The 22,609-nt window shown below is 40.9% G+C and overlaps 2 protein-coding genes across 2 annotated transcripts in view; one reads left to right on the forward strand and one right to left on the reverse strand.

The window, feature by feature from the left end:
• LOC6619292 (neuroligin 4-like) overlaps positions 1-11,325 on the reverse strand; it is a 42,373-nt gene extending 31,048 nt beyond the window's left edge. The window contains exons 1-7 of the mRNA XM_032721720.1: positions 11,164-11,325; positions 9,463-10,110; positions 4,662-5,086; positions 4,124-4,341; positions 3,465-3,614; positions 2,918-3,351; positions 2,179-2,562 (exon numbers count right to left, since the gene is read on the reverse strand). Coding sequence (XP_032577611.1) covers positions 2,179-2,562; positions 2,918-3,351; positions 3,465-3,614; positions 4,124-4,341; positions 4,662-4,912 — 1,437 coding nt within the window. The 5' untranslated portion in view covers positions 4,913-5,086; positions 9,463-10,110; positions 11,164-11,325. The remainder of the gene's footprint in view (positions 1-2,178; positions 2,563-2,917; positions 3,352-3,464; positions 3,615-4,123; positions 4,342-4,661; positions 5,087-9,462; positions 10,111-11,163) is intronic.
• On the forward strand, positions 6,341-7,935 carry LOC6619293 (uncharacterized oxidoreductase YjmC). Its single transcript, XM_002043474.2, has one exon. It carries the CDS (start codon positions 6,437-6,439, stop codon positions 7,820-7,822), a length of 1,386 nt encoding a protein of 461 aa, XP_002043510.1. The 5' UTR covers positions 6,341-6,436; the 3' UTR covers positions 7,823-7,935.
• Positions 11,326-22,609: the final 11,284 nt, after the last annotated feature.

Below are 22,609 nucleotides of genomic sequence, written 5' to 3' on the forward strand. Positions count from 1 at the left end.
AAACTTAGATCAAACAAAAGTTTAACTTGATTAAATAATTACGTAGGCGACAGGAAAAATATTCCGCTTTAAGGGAATATTTTCATTGCCAATAAATGTAACCAACTTTTTTGACTGATCTAAAGCTTTAAAGTATTGCTCAATTTTTAGAAGTAACGTCACGTGTTGTTGGCCTTTTTTGGATTAACCGAATTTTCAGATGCCACTCCAGTTTTGTTGCTTTTTTTCAGAGTGTATGAGGGCGAGGGGAATTTTAGATTTGCATTGGCTGCATGTGTGCCAAGTCAAATCCTGGCTGGATTACAAGCGGATTGCAACTGTTTGCAGTCCTTGTTTGCGGTGGCCATTCGCCACCGCAAAACGAGCAAGAGGGGGATTTGTTACCACCACTATGATTATTTCTGCCCAGCGTGTGTGTGGAAAATAAACGACCGCAAAATGCATCTGTAAAATCGATGTCATGCATAATTTAGAAAACCCATCATAAAGAAGAAAACAACAAAAAAATATGGAGCTGAAACGGATTCTAACAATTGTGTGTGCGGAATACATTTACATCGTTATTCGAATAACCAGGTTCACCATTTATATTTCGGGCAGAGTATTGATTTCGTTGGAAGAGCGGAAATCAGTTTTGGGTCTTTTACTTTTTGTAGTATCAAAAAAAAATATTTGATTAGTCATGATTGGCTCTCGACTGCGGATGCCAGTCGGGCCTGAACTGTGACCTATATAAATTGAGCTTTATGAAGTATAAAGAGTGGGATTGCGCAGCGCTTGTACAAAAGTATAATGAAGTAAAATAAATACGGACTTAAGCGGTATAATCGTGATATATGCCCCGGCAATTTACGACTTCTTGATAAATGTATACGTGTGAATAAATATATATATCTGCACTCCATTCACGGTGCGTATGTGTGTGTGCGTTAATGCGGCGAGCGGTGGCCGAGCCTGAGGTTAAGATACAGATACAAATATAGCTACGGATTCAGATTCAGATGCGGATTCAGTTCCAGTTTCAGACGTCGACTGGTGACGGTTGTCGTTGGATGCTTTCTCTGCTTTCTGCGCTGTTTGCTGTGATTTGGGTTAAGTGCTGCTTGTGCGCTTTTAAGTAGGTACATGTGTGTCTGTATACGTGTATGTACATTCCGTACGTTAGTGTATGTGCACGCGCGCCAGTGTGTGTGTGCCTATGTCCTTGCGCACATTTGCCAAATAAAGCGTGTTAATGTTTTGGCAGCAATGGCGTGTTAACTGCCTTCCATTTCGCTCGCTTGCACAAAACAAAAATAAAAACAAAAAGCCAGCAAGAGAGCATAAAATAAATACACCCACACTTTCACACAACAGCCAAGTAACAAATGTAAAAAATTTTTAAAGGTTGAAAATGCCCTGAAACATGAGACTGATGTATTTATGTATGCATGCAAGTGTATCTGTTTGAGTGGCGAATGTTACCCATACGCAACGTGGAATTAATTATAATTACACTCGCACACACTTAAACAGAGTACCAACTTTTAAAAACTTTTTTTTTTCAGTTGCAGCCGTTGTTGCTATTTGTGCTTTGGCTCTAGAAGTGTTTGCTTTCAGCCAATTACCCAAGGGAAAATATGAACTTTTAATCGGGTTAAAAGATTAGAATCAAAGTCAATTGCAAGGTATTAAATCGAAACAGGTCATTGCTACATTTGACGTCCCTTTAGTCTCTTAAATATCGACGCTGTTCCTCTTAGCCTTGTTAATTTATCAAATTAGTAAACGGGAACAATTTTGGAAGAAACAATAAAATGTTTGCATCTTAAATGTGTTGCATAAAATGGCTGAGTTGGATTAAATTTGCATAAGCAGCCATAAGTCTAGTCAGTGCCTAATTTGCATATAAAATATTCAAAGCGAAGAGAAATGGCAAGAAAAATAGATGATTCACTGGAGCGAACCATATTTCTTTCATCTGCCAACTGTCTATAAAGTTTTCACTCGCAAACTTTTTAAGTTAAAAAGTAAATGGTCAGATAAAGGCAATAATTAAGCTTTAACTGATGGCAGATAAGAAGAACATATAACGTCAATGGGAGGGAAAAGAAAAATCTGATGAACAAAATTTATGGCCACAGACATGGCATTCCCAATTAAGATTTATATTTAAATAGTATAAGGAAAATCACTCACCGTATAGAAAATCTCGTTGAGGTGATAATTGTAGGCGTTGCGGACGTAGGTGCGGATAATTTTATCGCGTCTCTCGCCCTCGAAACCATTTTGTATATCGTGGGCACTGAAGCGCCAAATCGATTCGCCCGTAACGACGCCAAACAGGACGTCATAGTGACCGCCCATGTTCATCGTTCCGGCCCCGCCGCCGCCGAAATATCCACCGCCGAACGCCGATCCGGAGCCACCGCCTCCACCGCCACCCGACCCGCCTCCTTGTCCGCCACCACCTCCGGCGGACGACTGGAAGCCGGAGTCCGCTGACGAGCGCCTCGAGTTGCGCGCCATTAAATCATCGATATCGAGATTGGAATGCCCGGGTCGTATGACAACGCCATCAACCTAAATTGAAATCGAGGAGGGCAAAGGAATCGCAAGTAAGTGACAGGAGTAGTGGTCCTTCAAGGACGAGGAGCGGGGTGCGTAAGTAAGTAATAAAGTCCATTGAAGCGAGGACCGAACAAAGAGAGCAAGTACCACAAAAAGCGAAATCAATGACTTCATATGAGTGCCCTGAGTGGACTAACTCTTTGCATCAAATGGCATTACGTTTTTTTTAGGTTGTTCGTAATGGCTTGACTATGAATTTAAAATATCGTCATAAATTGATTTGAAGTAGTAATATCTTTAATTCATATTTAATTAACTTGTGTTCTTTTTTAGTAGCAAAAGAAAGCTGTATTGATTTATGACTTACCGATGGCCCGAAGGATGTGAGAAAATTGGGAGCCTGAATGTCGGCCAAGTAGAGGTCCTCCAGGGGCACATCCCTCAGACAATCGACAATCTGCTCGTGGTGCCGATTGATGTCATCGGGAATGGTGCAGTTCACCTCCTTGGCCAGCTTGATGGCAAATAGTACTGGATCCTCTACCAGGGCCCACGATGAGTACGCCGATCCTGACATGAGAATAGCCCGATGGAAGAGACCACGGACCATCGTAGGCGAGGTCATTAGGTAGTTTATACAGGCTGCACCCGTTCCATGACCCGCCAACGTCACCGAATTGGGATCTCCGCCAAACTTTTGGATATTCTGCTGGATCCAATGCAGGGCGGCCATCTGGTCCATCAGCCCATAGTTGGCCACTCTGGCATGGGCATGTGGATTGGGATTGGCGTTTAGGAAACCTGACAAATTATTAGGAGTATTAAATATATTTCCAATACCTTACACATTATAAGGGAAATTAAAATGTGGATTTCAGAGGAATTTTATATATTTTTTATAAACATTTGATTACCCAATATTCCTAGTCGGTAGTTGAGTGTTACCACCACAACTTCCCCGTAGCTTGCCAGGACACTGCCGTCGTAAGGATTTCCGCTGCTCCACTCGAAGGACTCGCCGTGTATGAACACAATCACCGGCAACTTCTTCTCATTGGCCCCAGCTGGCAAAATACAAAAAAAAAAGGAGTGAACAAAACGTTGTGTCAGCCGTGTTGCAATCAAGATACAAATATATTAATCCAGTTTTTTTTCTCTATTTGTTGTATTTTTTGAAACTTGTGATAGCGCGTTTTTCCCTTTCAACACACCGCCAAGTGCCCGAGAGCGCTCATGACCCATTAAACGTTTCCGATTGCGTGCAAAGCGGATTTTGCCAGCGCTCCGGCGGTGGAATCGCTTCAGATTAGCGATTCCCCCGGATCCGGCTCGTCCAGGGATTGTGAGCTTAGTGGGGTGGCTCCTGCGATAAGGTTTGCGCAGTGGTTACGTGAGCTCTGGCTTTTCTTTTGCGTAGAAATTATTGGCATTACGTGGCGTACGATTAATCTTAATTAATTGAATTTAAATGAGATTTATGTGCAGCTTTTTGTGCTTCAATTGCGGCTGGCCATGTTTGTGGGTATTTTTCCAGCGCAGTTGTAGATTCTTAAAGTAAATATTCAGCACTTACCATTGACCGGCGAGAACACATTTAGGTACAGGCAATCCTCGGACTGGTTTTCCAGAAAGGGCAGCAATCTCTTCAAGTACTCGAGGCGACCCTTGGGCATCTTCTCCAGCGCCGCCGTCTCATTTTGGATATTGGGCAAACGCTGCGGACACACGGGACTGTATTTATCCGATATCCGGATGCCGTCCCAAGGCGCTGGTGCTCTCGTGGGGCTAAACCTGGATAATAGAGATTGATTACTTTCTTTTAACTTTTTAAAATACGAAGGCCTTAGGCATAGTACACCTAAAATATGAAATAAATAGAGGATAAAAGCACTCATCCTAAGCAATAATAGATAATTCTACTTTTAAATTGAAATTGAGATTATTGTCTTTTTTTAACGATTTATTGTGAAGCAATGATGCTGAATTTATTTGAATTTTAGTTCAGTAAGAGTACTTATAATTTTAATTGTCTTATTAAAATCTTGAGATTTATAAAGTGCACACAATGAAATCTGCCCCTTTTACATAAAGACGCTTAACAAATCTCTTACCGATTTTGTTTGGTGGGAGGCGTTGCATATGGCACCCCCAGGAAGACCTCCACGGATCGGAGGAAGCGAAAACTGTCCAGGGGCAGGATGAGTCCATGAAGTCGGCCGTAGCGCGTCTGGACGATGCGGTGGCCCAGTCGGGCGCCCTTGTAGATGTCCGCCGTGGAGGCCCCGGCACAGTCCATCCAGCCAATGAGGACTGTAGGAAGCAGCAGGAGCCGCAGCAACAGCAGCAGCTGACTTTCCCCCATCCTGGCACAGTGGAGCTTCACGTTGTGCGACCTGAGCGAGCTATTGTTAAACTGTCTTCACCTATTTCGATGTGTCTCTGGATTGACGCGACTTCTTTCTGATCATCTAGACTATCTGTGCTGAAGGGCTGGGATGACGAGACTAGCTGCCAGCTGACTGGATTTCATCGTGATCTGGAAAATTCAAAGTCAGCGCTAAGTAAAGTATTCAGCATATTTGATTTTGTTATTAAATAATATATAATTACAAGGAATATTTAACTACTGTCTCTTTTATTAGTTATTAAATCATTATATCCGCATAAAATAAAGTTTGCAATTTAAATATTTCTGATTCTGGGACCTTTGGGGCCAAGTTCTATATTTTAATTACTTTAGACTTGTCTGATTTCTTTGTATTTCATTATTTCTGTGCCAAACTCAATAATGAATTGCTCGGTAAACAAATCGATTTTTACAGATTAAATAAACCGTTTCTGTATTTATTGTGAATAACACAAAGTAGACATTTATGCATGTGATTTTCGTGTCATAAGCAATTAATAGGGTAATATGCATTATTTATTAATGGAGAGATGGTAGCCTGATAAAAAGTAAACTAAAGATATTAAAAAAGCTTTTTGTTTGGTTAATAAATTCAGATCCCAACTGTTGACTAATTCAATCATCTTTTTCACCGATAGCCATGAAAACTAATTGGTCGTTTATTATCGTGAATATGAAATGCAAGCGAACTATATTTACATTCCATATTAAACCATTAGCTACATACAAAAAAAAAAGAAGACAGTGTTAAATTTAAGTGCTGTTTTATTTTTATGTGAATCCAGTTGGCGCCCACATAAATAAACAAGGTCACCGTCACATTTTCCACATCCCGTGAACACTGAATTTTCATCTGGTAACGTTAAAATGTATCTGTATCCGTACATGTATGTATCTGCTTGGTGTTTGCTGGCTCAAGGTTACTTTACACATCCTTAACTGTGCCAGTGCAATTTGTGTGCATTTTTAAGCTTTTACATCCATCGCATTTGTTTTCCCTTTTTGATTTTACCCTGCTTATTTGTGTCCTGATATTTCGTTGTTTCTGCGCTGACAATTCAAGTACGCACAGCGAGTGGTGAATGCGAAAGTAGCTCATTTGGATATGTACACTTATTTGTAAAAATTTATCTTTTGTATATCTCATATGCGAAATGTGAGCTGTTACCAAGAGCTACCCGTTGGGAAGCAATGGAATGCAAAGGGGTTTGTTTGAAAATGTTCCCTGTAAATTTTTCTTTGCATATCCACTAATATGTATTAAATTTTTGTGTAAATATAAGTACATTTTGTACATAAAAATTAATACAAGCAAAAAGTAATAATAAAACTTGTGAGCAGAACTAAATTCTATAAAAGCAAAGGCAATTAACAATTTACACAGTTCGGAACTCATTATACCTTAGACAAATACAACAAACTCTACAGGAACATATACTTAGAAAATAAGATAACACTCATTTAGCAAACGCAGAGGAAATGAGGGTAGTGGCCAACTTTTTGGATTCCCTTCGAAAGGTGCGGCTCAAGTTGTCCACGGAAAAGCTTGTCAATAGTAATCAAAAGCCAAAAAGCTCGGCAGCCACTGGAAATGAGCGTAAGTGGCTCCAGAAGTCCAGTATTGGGATAGACCATACGGAGGTGCCTCAAAATACACCAGCTGGATCCGATCAGATGTGGCACAATATTAAAAGGGTGCTGCTGATGTGTGGCGGGGAGAAGCAAGCAGGGGGATTTGAGGATGCGGAACGGACGAAGGATTCCAGCGGGCTGGTTGATGTCCTGGAGGCCCAGAGATTCGTTAGCCAGGTGTTCTCAGCCATGCAGGTGCCCAAACAGGCGGCCAGTGAGATGGCCGATGCATTGATAGCCGCGGATTATATGGGACAGCGTTCCATGGGCATCCATAGATTGCCCTCAATTGCGGCAGATCTACTGAATTGCACTGTTGCTGGTGACGCCACGCCGGGAATTGTGTCCGAAAAGAAAGCCATCGCCTTAGTGGATGGCCACAATGCACCTGGACCCGTGGTGGCCAACTTTTGCATGGATCTGGCCCTGCAAAAGGCCCGGGAAGTGGGCATCGGCTGGGTTTCGGCTCGCAGTTCAAACTGCATTGGATTTGCCTCATGGTATGCCTGTCAAGCGCTGGAACAGCGAATGATTGGTCTGTGCATGACGAATGCTGCTCCAACTCTGGTGCCTGCTGGTGGAATCGAACCCATTCTAGGGGAAAACACAATTGCCTGTGCCGCTTCCGGTGTCCATGAACAATTTGTGGCTGATTTTGGTATGGCGGCCTGTTCGGTGGATGAACTGGAGCTATCCTATTGCAATGGCTGGTCAAAGGAAGTGCCCAAATTAGTGGCTTTGGATAAAAATGGCAAGGAGACCACATCAACGGAGGAGGCCTTGAGGGCCCAAAGAATCCGAGCCTTTCAGCCGGAGTACAAGGGTTTTGGCCTGGCTGCCGCAGTGGATATTCTGTGCGGCGTGATGACAGGTGCTCGATATGCAAATCAAATCCAGCGTCGTGGCGTCTATAGTACGGAAAATGCTCCGGCGAATCTGGGCCAAGTTTATGTGGCCATCGATCCGATGCGTTTTTGTCCCTCCTTCGAGGACAGATTGGCCGATTTCCACCGGCTGTTGAGACAAGCGATGCCCAGCAAGGTGGGAAAACCACCGATGGTGCCGGGTGACAAGGAGCTGCAACACATGAAGATAGTCGACGAACAGGGAGGACTCACAATGTCTCCCAGTACTCTGTCAGTTCTGGACGAACTGGCCACAGAGTTTGACATCGAACCTTTGAAGATGAAGGCCAATAAATCAGAAGGTGCCAGTATGCCTGAAGAATTGTAATTGGTATAATCAAATCTGGCCAAGTCTAGTTTAGCTTGTTTGTGAAAAGTTTGAACCTCGTGAAACCCCGATTTATTTAGTTTACTTGAAATAATTATAAGTAAAGTTTAATTCACGCAAAATGTATGCTTATAATAGCACATCGCATTTTTAATTGGTACTGTTCACAATCCTTTTGGTATGGTGTGCACATATTCCGATTTTTTGAATAGCACCAATGCAAATTACGCATGGATCAATACTAGGAAATATCAATTAGACATTTACAAAACGTTGACCAAAATAATATTTTGCTCGTAAATACAAACAAAAAGCTGCGGTAAAGTAAAACAAGAAACCGTTAAATAATTGATAAATATATAGGAATTTATATTAAATTCTATTATATTCATTTTAAAGTGTCGAACTAATATGAGCTAGTAGTAATTTCAACAAATTAAAAATGTAGACTAAATGTGGTAAATGGATATCACAAAAACTACCTCTCCTATTAAAGTTCAATAACATTATTCGATTATTGGTATAGACTCCCAAAACTTTAAAGTATAACAATTTTAATTTAAATTAAATTCAGACTCGCTATCCTCTGGGTTGAAATGAAGCGAAGGCAAAGTTCGCGAAAATAAATGTTCAAAGTTCGTTTAGCAAATGTTCACGTCTGAAATAGCAAAGAATGGGGTAAATTGGATTCCTGCCCGTCGACTAATTATGGAGCGTTAAAATATTCAAAAGTTCAAAACAAGCTCGTCTTTCTTCGTCTGGCGCGTTTATTTGCGCACGGGAAAAATCTGCATAATTATTTGAGTTAATTTATGCACTCTTCGGGAAACCGAACACACTTTTTTTTTGGCCAAGTAGCAAAAGGGAAAGCCCAACAGCTGGGCCAACTAAAAATAGGAACTCAGGTGTTTGAGGCGCAATTTCATGTGCGTGTCTGTCATAGCCAAGTATCCAAATCGATATAAAGCCAGATATAAAAGTGGGGAGAGCATAGGAGAAATCATCCCAATCATTGGCAAAATGATTAATATGATATTCCTGCTCATCAGCTTGCGGCCGCGGGGGCGTATGAGTAATAAGCTGAAACTTTTTATGACAGCGAGGTAAATTATGGCCGCCACCCCCAGCTCTTATAATGTGCGACGTCGTCGCCAGTCGATGGCCCTATTCTTATCCGTATCCGCATCCAAGTTCCTAGAATCTTTGAAGACGGAACACCTGCGACTTATTAAGGTCCTGCGGCTGCCTTTGAGCAACGCACGTGACTGTCCTTGTAGCGACATGGATTTAGATCTATGACATCGTAATCGCTTATTACCGCTGCCAATCGCCAGTGCGGAAAGAAAGTGGAAACCGAGCGGGGATGAGGTCCTGAATTTATATATAGACGCTTGGCGTCTCGGTTTTTACTTTGAACTCATTTATCTTCATTGAATTGATTTTATTTTTGTTGACGCCGGGTAAATTAGGAAACAATGTGATTGATCTGAGTAGGGACTGAGAGTTCGCCGTGATGGGTAAATCATTCGATGATCTTCCAGGGCAAGTGGACACGATTATTTATTTTTGGCATATCCCAGCTTTGCGAAATTGACAACTTCAGCTTATGGCAGAGCTGCTGTTCCTTCTGCTTGACTTACCAAATGAAAGTCACAGATCTATATACACGCATCCATGTATATTGCTACTGCTCTTATGACTACTGGCAGGTTTATTGTTTCCACTGTTGGCGAAAATAATCCTCGACTTCGGTTTGCTTGGTTTTTCTTTAACTTTAAGCTCGCGTATCCTTTTTCTCCTCTATTTGACGTATCCGCTTTTCTTTTCTTTGTAGGTGTTCACACAATTGCACACGCACTCACTTATGGGTACACATATACTATTGGGAAACCGTTCTGTTGATTTTTCATATATCCTGCACCGAGAAATATTTTATTTCATGTTTTGAAGCGAATTTCAATTGCTTTCACTTTTCACGGGATTCAGCATTTATATTTGCCTTTGTTCGTTGTCGTTGCTTTCCGTTTTTCGATAGATTCTTTGTTATAAATTGATTCGTTGCTACATTTTATTTGTTTAATTTTTGTTTTTATTGTTACTGGTGATTTTAAATCGGCGCTTTCGTGTATATGCGTTCATATTTTTTTGATGGGCTTCGAATAAATAAGAATGCTTTATATTTTGTATTATGTTGTTATTTCACGTTTTTCATTCCGACAGAATTTGCTACCATCCACACGAGATTATTAAGGATTCACAACTTATTTTTCGTTTGTATTTACTGAGGACTGCGAAAGGACATTTTTATTTTCATTGGAAATTCAAATTAATGAAAAAATTTAAAATTGCCCGAGGCTTAAGAACCATATTTTTTTATTGTTTTTGGTAAGAGAATTAAGCGGTCAAGTTTTTGACCAATGAAATAAAAAGAGATGTAAAGTAAAGTAATACGAAATATGAATATTTAATTTCAATAGAAGAAGGAAAGCAATATGACCTACACTTTATGTTACGCAAGAAAAAGGAAAAGTATTACTAAAAAAGCAGTAACTAAAAAGCAAAACAATTCGAATTGATATATTAACAAGCTACAAGTGTAGATATATATTATAACCACAAAATGGTATTGCTAAATATATAGCGTGAACACCATAAGTTTTCGAGTGTAAGCAATATCCAATCACATGCTCAACGAATATCTATGAATAATAGAAGAACGGAATATAACAAGCAAATGTAAGGGAAATTTCTGACTAAATTGTCAGCCAAGAGTAGGTAATAACTGGTGGCCCCTGGCCTTAGCTTATTCCAACTTGAACTGTCAACAATTGAAACTTTTGCTTGCCTACTTTTAATGGTTACGGTGTCGTTGGCGTATGCCTGGCTTAATTATTCCATCCACGGCGATTAAACTTTCAAGAGCCTAATTGCATGCAAATCGTGCAGCGACGATGGAAATAAAGGGGGCATGCAACGTGTTCCCCCAAAAAAGGGGAGCGTCAATGACCGTTAAGTGGAATGTGAGCGACGTGGCTAACTTTATATTCCCATCAAATTTTCATATATTTTTTCTGGATTCTGCAAGCAGTTTTTCTTGGTCGCCTGCCCTGCACAACAAAAAGTGCGAGAGAAGAGAAAAAGCGTAAAGTAAATAAGGATGGAGAAATGCCGCAAGGCAGCAGACAAAGGAGATGATGACGCGTCTCTGTAGCGGATTCTTAAGCCTTGGCACACATTTACATTTCACGCACACACAAAGCGTAGATGTGTTTGTCGATTCGACTTAATTTCGCATAGATAAAAGGACAACTTCTGCCTGAAACACATTTTCAATTGCTCACATTTACAGCTGGCGATGATACACTCATACAGCCGCAATCCGTCACACCAACGCACACCAACACACGCGCACGGCGGCGATGAGAGAACGGGACTAAAGGACCAAGTACCGTTGCCACGTGCAAGTTTCCGGCGCCAGAACGTTTTCAGTTGTGTCCACGACGCCCGAGTGTATTCCAACGACTAAAGATTCCTTTCGTTGATGGCCAGGCTTCAGACCTCATCGGCTATGTGGGTTAAGCTCCAAAGGTACTGCTCTATTCTCTCCGTGAAGAGAGTGAGAGGCCCTGGAAGTGGAACCCATTCAAAGCTCTCTCTCTCTCTCTCTCTTCAGTCGAATCAGCTGTTTGCTCCACCCCCGGAAAATCGAGAAAACCCCGTGAAGTAAAAAACCAAAACAACAATAGGGAATTAAGTCAATTTCGTGACGTTCTCTTTTTGTTTTCAAATTCAACCCCCTCAACCGAAACTCTCCTGTATTTGCGCTTTGATTTTACTTTTCTACGAATTTTATGCCGTCGTTATTACCGTAGTCACATGGCGACAGACCCACTCAGCTTTTATTGGGGCAGGTAATGGTTCCTCGATGCCACTTCCTATTCGATGTATGCAGAGTTTTTATTCCACATTTTAATGGCTTAGTGGGGAAAACAGCGGTACTAACAACATACTCAAGAGTATAAATAATGAAATAACACTAATAATGCATGTGGAAGTCAAAACTTATTTATGTGTCGTGTGCAGAACGAAAGGTTTGTTTATAACGGGTTCCTTTATAAAATATAAAGGAACACAAATAAAAAATGTTTATTTTTTGGTTTTTTATTTAAGACAAACCAAAACTTTTTCGTAATTCCATAAGGAGCCTTTTTCTTATTTAAAGAAATACTTATTTAATTTTGGTATTAATATGAAGAGCAATGCATATGCGCCGAAAAAGTCCAACATTTTTTTACAAGATTCTTTTTTGAAATGCCGACAAGCTTAAACGCAGAAACTTTGTTATATATTTTGTCCCATTAATCCTTGCGCAGGAAATCTCACACATGGCGGCGGGCAGAACGCTAACAAGAAAAACCAGCTTACCAGCAGCAGATTCGCCAGCCGCAACCTCCTTTGTCATCATCAAAAATGCCAAGAGAACCGAAAACCAACCCAAAAACAACAATGACAACTCCAATGAATGGCGACAAATCAGTTAGCTAAATGTTGCCGAGCCAGGCGTGCGTGCGATTTGACCGCAGTTTGTGTGATTCCATCATCGAAAAACCATACTGAAGGCGAAGGACAAAGGGTCCAGGACATAATTGAAAGCGAAAGGCGGTATGGAGAGCTCTGTCGGCCGGGAGGCGGTGAAAAATAACTGGAAATAATTTTCCAACATAAATCCTGGCACGCCAAGTTATTACAGTAATTTCATGATAAATGTCCGATAAATAAATGTATAAATAAAAGTCTTGTTTGTCGGAAAGCGGGCATACATGCCTAATGAAGTAGCAGCAGAAATCATGCTGTGCCAAAACGGCACACAGTGCGTATACGTGATGTTTGATGTCCCATGTCTAATTGGATTAATGAGAGGTTATTGCACTCTTTCCACCGAAAATTCTCGGTATTTGCCCATTCCCTAGGTCGTAAATATTCAAAAATAACAATGGCTAATCAGCCAAAGGTCTATATACGCCGAAACGGCCCTCACACAAGCATAAATCAAATTATTTTCTATTTAATTTTGGGATTTCTTGCGCTGACAAAAACCAAAAGCCTTTGGGCTTAGTTCTCGGCTCCTGAAATGTTGAGCCATGCCCACCATGGACATCTGATATGATTACTGGCGGCGCGTGTTGCTACGATTGGATGTACATATATATTTAGCATGAAATAACCCCATGTTTTTGGCTGCGCACAATTTATGGGCTTAATATGCAAAGCTTTGTGCGCGAAATTTAGGCTTCAAATGTTTTCATATTTTCACTATAGCCGAAAAATTATTTGTCGGATATACATACAAGACCTAGCGAAATGTCAAAAATATAAAGCGAATGCTAAACTATAGTATTCCGGAATCTCAGACAGCATCTCAAGCAATTTATGTTACGTAAGTGCCAGACGGAGCGGCGTTAAACGGGTTTGTAACAAATTTAAATTTTAATTAATGCCATTAATAACAAGAAGATCCGACGCGCAGGGCATGTTTTAATGGGTTAAGGCTGGAAAAACGTCGACGCGGGATGGGGGTGATTTTTAACGCGCAATTGAAGTTTACAGCCGTCCGAAAATGCGTTGTCTTGTCTGTTTTTCCCGCTCGTCCTGGCGAGATGGAAACAACCGCAAAACAAAACTTTGCAATTTGCTGCGAGTACAAATTGGAAAATCTCCCTTCAGGCGGAAGGAGGATGGTGTCCAGACAATGCGCACTTAATGCACGGCCACGAGCCGATCCGCACTTTAATTGTTGATTATACAAATTGTTTGATGCCTGCCCATGGAGCCATGGCGTCCATCGAGCCCATCGAGCCATGGTCCGTGGTCCGTTGCAAGGCCATAAAATATTCAAGTTGAAGAGTTTTCCGCGACGGGCACGCACTAAAAACCACAAATGGTAGATGAGCATGCTGTTGGGGCGGTGAATCATTCGGTGGAGCCGACATTGGCAGCATGGTTGTTGTCATCCGAGCTGGCCACATAAAAGTGTAATTAAGTTCGCGTGTCGCACATTTAATTGTTTTTTAATGAATGAGGGAGCAAAAATCATTTTACACAGCAGCAGCATTTCATACGCATCGGTCCTGGCGGCAAAAGGTGCAACCTCCAGCACTCGATGCATTTTTCGATTCTTTTTTTTTTTTTTGCCCTGCACTACCCTGGTAACCGTGCGAAAAATTGTATTTTTCCCGGCGCCAAAAATTTAATTATTTCCGTTTCTCTGATTTGTTTGAGGCTCAAATTAAAAAAAATTGTGGGCCATTTAAATATTCCCTGGACCGGAGCAATTCTTATGGCAAACATTCCACTTTCTGTCGGTTGTCGCTCTGCTCTGTTCACAAGTGAATTGATTTCACTGGCAAAGGGCTGCGGACACGAGAGATTTATTCCAACAAGAGAAAAAAGAAAAAATCTCGGTTACATTCGAATAAAATAAAGCCGAATAAACATTTCGTTCATTTCAATAAAGATGAACAAAAGGGATTATCTACTTCCATTGGATAGTCTTGAAGATACCCACTTGGTTACATTTTTAAATAGTGCCTACCCTCTCCCATATATCGCAAGACATTGCGAGGCATTGAATTTATGATTCAAGAAATGCAATAATGCATAAATAGAATATATTTATCGGCAACCATTTCCAAACTATTAAAAATTCTGCCATAAATCAATAAAATGCGATTTATGCGATGCCAGCACTTGATGCTCGAATGTGTGTGTAATTCGCACAAAATATTTTATATGTAAATTGCGGAGAACGACGACGCTAGGAAATATGCAAAGAGTGTTCTGCCGACGAGAAATATTGCAAAAAGGAGACGAAACAAAAAATACTAAAATACTTGGCATTTGCCAACCATCGAAATGCCGACTGTCGAACGTGGGTTGCTCCATCTGCTTATTGGCGCACTTTGCTCCTTTTACGGTTGCATGAATTTTTGAGCAGCTTCACTTCCGCTTATAGTAGCCGGAAATTGCAACAGAAATACTTGCCACACAAACACACTCCCGCAGTGCCGTATATGTATGACATTTGTATGCAAATACTGAGTCGATGATTTTGCATATGTTTGTCCACGAAGTGCCACGGTGCGTATGCGTGATGTGCACAAGCGATCTGGCTTTTCCTTCGCTTTATTTTTATTTCCCCAACAACAGCGCTCACCTGCATCGGCGTCCTTCCACAGCATATTTTCCTCCATAACCTTGGACAAACAGCATTTGCTCAGCCCTCGGGCACATTGATGGCTGGCAGTATTTATGAGTCGCATAAAAATGGCAAATTTGTGGCAGTCATTGAGTTATTTTCAGGTGTGTCTTCTTAGCCATCTCACCGGGGAAGAATTCTCGCAGAGAAAATGGAGCAAACTACTATAGGGGAAACATTTTGCTAGCTAAGTGAGTCGGATTTGCATATTTTATATGGCAAGGATTTGTAGAATTTCCTTCCAATGCTGAGAATTTTTGAGCGTTTACATTTTCTAGACAGTTTACGATGGCAGCAGAGAAAAGAGCATCGCTGTAAGTGACCTTTTGGGCAGAGTAATTGAAATATTTAAGAATGTGTGTATTTATATAGGAATTTTTAACAGAATTTGAAAACTGATTCTGAAGACTTAATAATAAATATTTTTGGTGGTAAAATTAGGATCTATAATATGACAAATATATTACAATTAAAATATAAAATGGGTCTTAGGTTACACAGACCTGTGAATGCCCTGTACAACTATTATTTATACAGTACGTACATATAAAAGCATTTTAATTACTTAAAGAAATTGGCAGATAAATTAAAAACAATCCTATTTTCATATAAGCCAACTAAAGTTATATTCAACTCTGTTGGCATTTAATAAAATATATCGATTTAAAACTAGACCTAGCCTTTTGTGGGCTGTTTCTTTCTGTTAACTTAATAATTATGACAAAAGTTTACTCAGAAAGCGACAGGCTATAATTAAACTTTGGCCTCTTTGACTCTTTGGGCGTCAAGTTAACCGCGATTAACACACAATCAGCTTAAACGTTCGACCCTTTGCAGCCAGCAGTGGCATAGGGACAGACACAGGGAGAGGCACAGGCAACCCTCCCTATAACCGCTTCCCATTCCTGTCATCCTGTCGCCCAGGACACCCAGAAGCTCCATGGGACAATGCGCTGAAAATCCGCGCTCTTTATGCTCAAAAGAAATTGACATAATTTTAAAATATAAGACTACGGCGAAAAGGGCGACAAGGATGCCAAAATAAAAAAGCCAGCACTGGACAGGGCGGCGGTGGGCTAATAAGTGTCCTTCGCCTGACACCAGGGACGAAGAGAAAAAAAAGGAGGAGAAAAAATGGCAACAAAAGTAATTGAAGTGAAGGAGGCGACATCGATGTCGGCGTTTGCGTCGTCAGCATAAAAGTTTTATTAAATGATTAAGTTAAAGCATCGGCCAAGGACCCAGGACCCAAAACAGTAGGCAACGAAATTTGTCAAATTTGAGCTGGTCGCTCTTGTTTTCTGTGCGGCGGCAGGACTTTGAATTTTTGATAGTCATGCCCTTTGTGTCTGATTCCAGTTGCCGTGCCACCCTCCATCCATTCTCCCCACCGAAAGGGGATCCCCTCCCGCAGCTTATTAAATATAACACTATACTCCGCTTGCGCCCGCGACATTCATGAATTATTCAGTGAGTAGTCCTTCTGCTTTGGCCGACCACCCTGCCCGCCCACCACACACACTTGGCCAGCCCCGCCTTTGTTTTTTCTCCGCCTCCTGTTGCTGTTAATTTTTGCCAAAAGGAAGAGCAGAAAAAAAATGCACTGTAATTTATTTTAATAGGCTCTCTGCTTAAAAGGAAAGCGCGAAGCTTTCCGGCTTGTTTTCCGTGCGCCTTTGTTTGCGCTCATAATCTTTCCATTACCTGTCGCCCGGAAAGCTGTGCCTTTAAAATGCATTAAAAAATCTTATGAATGCCTCTTGCATACATTCATAAACATATATACGTATATATTCGGGTACTACCTCCCACTTTATTTGAGCACTTGTTTTGTCTTCTCGCCGCGGCCTTGTTGGCGTGACAAATGTTTAATTACCTTGAAAGCTTTCAGTCTTTTATTAATGCCAAACATAACTTTTATCATTAAATGAGTTTTGTATTTATTAAGGGTCTTAAAATTAATTAAATTATGCCGGCAATAGGAGAGGCCATTCTAATTTGAATAAATCGATTGGGAGGCGGGGCAGGAAATTAAAATTTTGTTTTTCAGAGGGTGAATAAGTAATTTTTCTAAAAATTAATGTATATTTACATTTTACGCATAACAAAAATACATAAATTCCAATTGGAGAGAATATTTAAACTTTATACAGGGCGGTTGTACTCGAAGTCAGGCTTTAAATATTTAAATAATTTAAATCAATAAACTCTCTGCAAATGTATAAAACCTTGGACATGAACGTATTTACAACAAATTACTCTGCACACTTAAGTTTGGAAATATTTGCAAAAGTAATTTAAATGCAACATAAATGGGTTACATAAACATTATGTACAGATGTGGAGAATTAGAACTTTAAGTTTTTCGCCTGCCAGGACATGCGTAAAAATCTCTGTATTTTCCCATAAGCTTTCCGAGCCAAAACTATTTTGAATGCAAAGCTGTTGTCTGCATCTGAGTTTGGGTTGTGTTTTCTGTTATTTTATGGGCTCAGCATTGTCTAAGCTCAATGCGTGTGTGTGTGCCTCTATTTGCACACACACACACACGTACGCACGCATCGAGGGGCCAGACATTTCGGACTATCCATAAATTTGGTGAGCATAAAACACGCCCAGCGAATTAGGACTGCTGAACGCAGGGGCCGTCGTTAGCAAAAGCGATGACTGAACAGAAATAATTCGGCAAACAAATTTCTAAAGCAGTCTAAACAATAAAGCTAAACAATAATTTCCGCCTGCGCGTTGAAACTTCCGCTTCCTGTCAGGCGTTCTGCCCATAAAAAGCAAGTCGGCTAAACAGCCAAAACAACGATAACAACAGCGCGAGTCGGGCTACTTAAGACAAAACAAAGAACATGTGTGTGTGTGGGTGCTTTTGACACGGTCTGTGTAGGTGGGGGTGTGGGAGTGGGTGCATGTACTTTTTCTTGACACTCAAACAAAGGATAATGGCAAGGAAAGCATGTGGAAATGCAGCAGATTGCATTTTCGGTTCCCTTTGGCGCACAGTCTGTCCGATAATTTATCGCGTTTATCTGGTGGCCTGCTCATAATTTATGCAAAGGCTTTTGTGAGCAAGCCCCACCAATCCCCCCTGCCAATTCTTTTGGCAGGGCATTTTACCCGCTAACTGTTAATTGTATTCAGAAAGCCAACCGGAAGCGGAAATAGGTTCAAGTTGTGTGTGCGTGTGTCTGTGCGTTTTCAGTTCGTGCCTGTTTGTCGCGACTATTGCGGCTCTAATCTTGGCAAACGCAGCAGGAAGTGGAAGAGCAACACCAACAGGAGGCGGAGATGGCGACAGGACACAAATGAATGCCACATCATAGGAAGTACCAAAGGAGGAGGAGGGTCGGGCGGAAGCCGAGAGTTGTCCCAGTTGCGTTTCCGTCTTGGTCAAAATCTTGGCAAAGTGTTCGCGCCACATTCTGTTGTTGGCAACTTGTTAATTTAATTCCCCAGATATTCCCATTCGAACCCTCATCACAATCATATGCTTTGGGCTGTAAGGCTTCTCTGTATTCTGAGTATTTCTGAGTATTCTATCATATGAAAAAACTGGTTCTTTAATGATTTTTTTTAGTAGTAAATAAATACAATTAAAATAAATTAATTTAAGAATGAAATTAAATGCAATTAAGTGGCCATGGAAAGATGCCAAAGTAAAGTCGATCCTGATTCTTTCTTAACTCAACGAAACAACGATATGCGGTAATTGGAAGAAGCGTCGATATTCTTACAGTGAAATGCTGACACCGGCAATTTGATTGGCGCTCAATTGGAAAGCGCATTTGCTCGGGCTTTAACCCAAATTAAATGCAATCAAAACGAAAAGTGCAACTGAAGTTTCGTTGTCACTTCCAGTTGGCTGTGGCAGTTTCGGGATCGGCAAGCCGTCGAGCAACTCGAGTCCTTGGATCCAAGTCAGAGTGGGTTAAAAACCCAGTGAACCGCACAGAGTATTCGGAATTGTCGAACGCTTTAATTTGATTGCCCGAGCTCTTGAGTGAACAGCGAGAAGCAAATCGGGTAGGAAGCTGCAGATGACTGAATGACTGGCAGGGCAATGTGCATAATATTAATGGACCCAATGGTCTGTCGACTCGGGGGGGCGTCGTTTTTTAGCCAGGAAAATTACTTGCATTCCGCATGCAGGTCGCTCGAAGACCAGAATGGTCCTTCTGCACTGCCCTGCATTGCACTGCAATGCAATCGGCCAACTGCCCTGCAATTTAAGCCATTTAAGAATTTATCAAAATATTTAGAGAACGAGGGTGGACAAGAACAGAGGAAAATAAATATAAGCAAGGCATTTCACTCTTTAGCATCAGTTGGGGCATTTCGTTTTCAATTTGTGTCGCGCTTTTCACTCCCGTTTCTGTTGCTCCTAAGTGGACTTTGCACTGTGACTGTGCCCTGGCCCCTAAATGTGACAAGATGTCCGTCTTCATGTCTGCCCGTCTGTCTGTCTGCCTGCCAGCCGGTCCTATCTTATTCCATCTCCGTCTGTATGGCCAGTACTGAAAATTGGCCCATTTATTGTACTGCTGCTCTTCCCTCTCGTTGTTGAAGCTCGGTATTTTTATCTTGGTACCCTTAAAAAGGCTTTGGTTCAGCTTTCAACAAGCTAGAAAAATAACTAAATATGCTTATCTAATTGCAAATTGGGATATTTACAGTGCAACTTATGCGATTTATGCTTACATTTACCAGGGTATGTACTATATTTCCTTTGCGACTTAAATTTAACGTTAGGTTTGCCGTCCTAATAGATTCGAACTTTTTCTAGCATTCCAACTTGTGTCTTTTTAGAGGCCAGAGAAAATTAATACATTATTTTCCCAATACTTCCTTGTCTAAGCATGATATTTTTTATTTTTCTGGCAAGGGTAGAGCGTCTTCGTTGCTGAAAAGATATCCTTCGCTCGTCCTTCGTCTATAGCTACTTTTCAGTCAGACACAGACACAGTTCTTTTTTGGCCGCGCTTCTTTATAGTCAGTCACTCTCTTTGGAGGGGCACAACAGGCTGGAAAGAAAGACGAAAATATAGTTATACAGGCGAGATATATTTGTTGGAAAAGAATACAAAAAGGTAGGGCAGCAATGCAATTTTACAGCACTTGACATTCGACCCTTTTGTGCTTTGAACTTTGACCGAGATAGTTTTTCAAATGTTCTTTTTTTTTGGGGGTAGAGAAACTGAGCTGTTTTTGAAGACCGCAATAATAATCTCCTAGAACTCATAAATTGTGCCACAGTTGGAAAATTAAGAGCCCAACCAGATGCACGTAGCTTTAATCGGTTTTGCTGCGATCCCATCCAAGCTGGCCATTTGGAACCCAATATTATATATCAACAGCTTAGCTACAAGCGATATATATAAATTAACCCAGTTACGCAGTCCGCTTATTTAATAGAACTAACAGCCAACAGCAGCGGCAGCACAAATAGCAACAACAGAGCGTCCGCCATCAGTGGCAGCAAAACACAAATAATGGCTTTGATATTTGATGCATATATATCCGCCCCTATGTGAAGCATAAGAGCTAACCCACACACATGCATTGCCATATCCGTGTCCGCCTGTGTGCATTGGCCATTTGTATGGATATGGATGCAGTCCGGCGGTGTTGTATTGTGCTTTGTGGAAACGCTTTACGGGATTTACCTGTGTTTTAGTGGGGGAGCGTAAATTAAACACAGCAGCTGCCGACATGACACGATAGATTGGCAAGGGATTGAGCCAGTGCGATGCTTTTTTATAGAGCCATGCTGGCTGGCCCAGCTCTGCCATGCCATGCCATGCCACATATGCTATGGATAATTTATGCCAAAAACGCGTGACGACCTGCTGGCGGAGTCCATGTACATCCATGTACATTCATGCATCCCCATGGGTGTGTTGGTCAAAGACAAATGGAGCTTAAGGCCAATCATGGTGCCATCAGGTGGGAATCCGGGTGTTGAGCTAACCAGTCACCAGAACCCTGATTTGTTGGCAACGGGCTTTCGGCTGCAATATGTAAATAATTTACAAATTTATTTCCCCAGGGCCATGTGAAAGAATATGAGATTCTGTTAAATCGAAAGAGAAAAGAAGTAAACAAAAAAGTGTGATAAGTACTCTTCCCTTTGTTGTTTCTAAAAACAACTAAATAATCTACAAGGAAATATATTACTAATATGTATCCAGTTTCTAAATATGGTAATTCTTAGGTGTTTCAAACGGAATACAGTTATAATTAAGTACTACTATCTTGTTTAAAATATATGGTAAATATAAATTCACGATTTAAGAAAATTAACAATATTCTGTTGAATAATAAAATTTTTGAAAGTACATCAGTTGAGCACAAAGTATTTATTAGTTTTGCTAAATTCCTTAAAAATATATAAGCCTTCTGTGAATAAATGTAAGCTGGTGATTTTGGTCAATTTTGTCAATTTAAGGGTTAAAAAAAAAAAAACATTTATATTAAGCTGCTTTGCAGCTTTCTTCTAAACGTATGCCCCCACGGACTTAACCTATTTTAATTCCATTTCTCCTTTTCTGCATTCAATTTTCTATTACGACCTATGACAGTGGTCCTCTGTCGGCGATTACATAGCAGCTCAGTCCCGATTGGAGCTGCATATCAATGAGCTTGCCAGGACTTGTAATACATCAAAATCCACATTGATAATCCTAAGACCTCAACCTAGAAACGAGGACAGCTGCACTGCAGCACACTGCTCCGAGTTGATGGCGGACGGACTTTTGGCCATTCCACACGCTCGATAGACTTTATACCAGTCGCAAAAATGTTGCAACGAAATTTATTGTGCATCGATTTTGTTGAACAGATTTCAGATTTACCCCCATTCAAAGTTTCGTGCAACAAAATGTTCGAGGCTGCTCAGCCTCTTGCACATTGTTTCGATATGTGAACATTGTTCCGCTGTGAGTGTGTGTGTGCGTGTGTATGTGTGCGTATCTGTGTCTTTCATTACGGGGAAAACAAAACAGAACAAAACCAGCTTAAACATTTATGTTTTGGTGCCGCATGCAAAAGTAGTTTGCTGCCAGAGGAGCGGGCAAAATGATTTATGCATTTTGTACTTCCAATGTGCCACATTGTTGAAAGAGTTGAGTAGTGCATTGTCTGCGGCACAGTGCAGAAAACCGAACCCATATCGATAAGGACTAGCGTTCGCTTTCAAACTCGAGCGTTTGGGCTGACCGAATACGTGACTGATATGTATTCTTTTTCCCGAAGCGGTACATTTTGGGAACTGAATCTCGGAGAGATTTTTCGGATTCACCTTTAATGCCAATTAGAAATCATAACCAGAAAGCGCCAACTGAATTACCGAGTGGAAATTCGTAATTAAACTGCTGACTTCTGAAAATATATCTTGGCTGCAGGATGTATTTCGTTGTCGTTTTCTCCACACCAAGAAAATCGGTTTCCCGAACACAATAATTTTAACACACCAAAATGAGGTAACATTTTTCTTGAGCTATTCAAGTCAAAAGCAATAACCATGT

Source organism: Drosophila sechellia, chromosome 3R, assembly GCF_004382195.2.
Source record: "Drosophila sechellia strain sech25 chromosome 3R, ASM438219v1, whole genome shotgun sequence".
Lineage (NCBI taxonomy): Eukaryota > Metazoa > Arthropoda > Insecta > Diptera > Drosophilidae > Drosophila > Drosophila sechellia.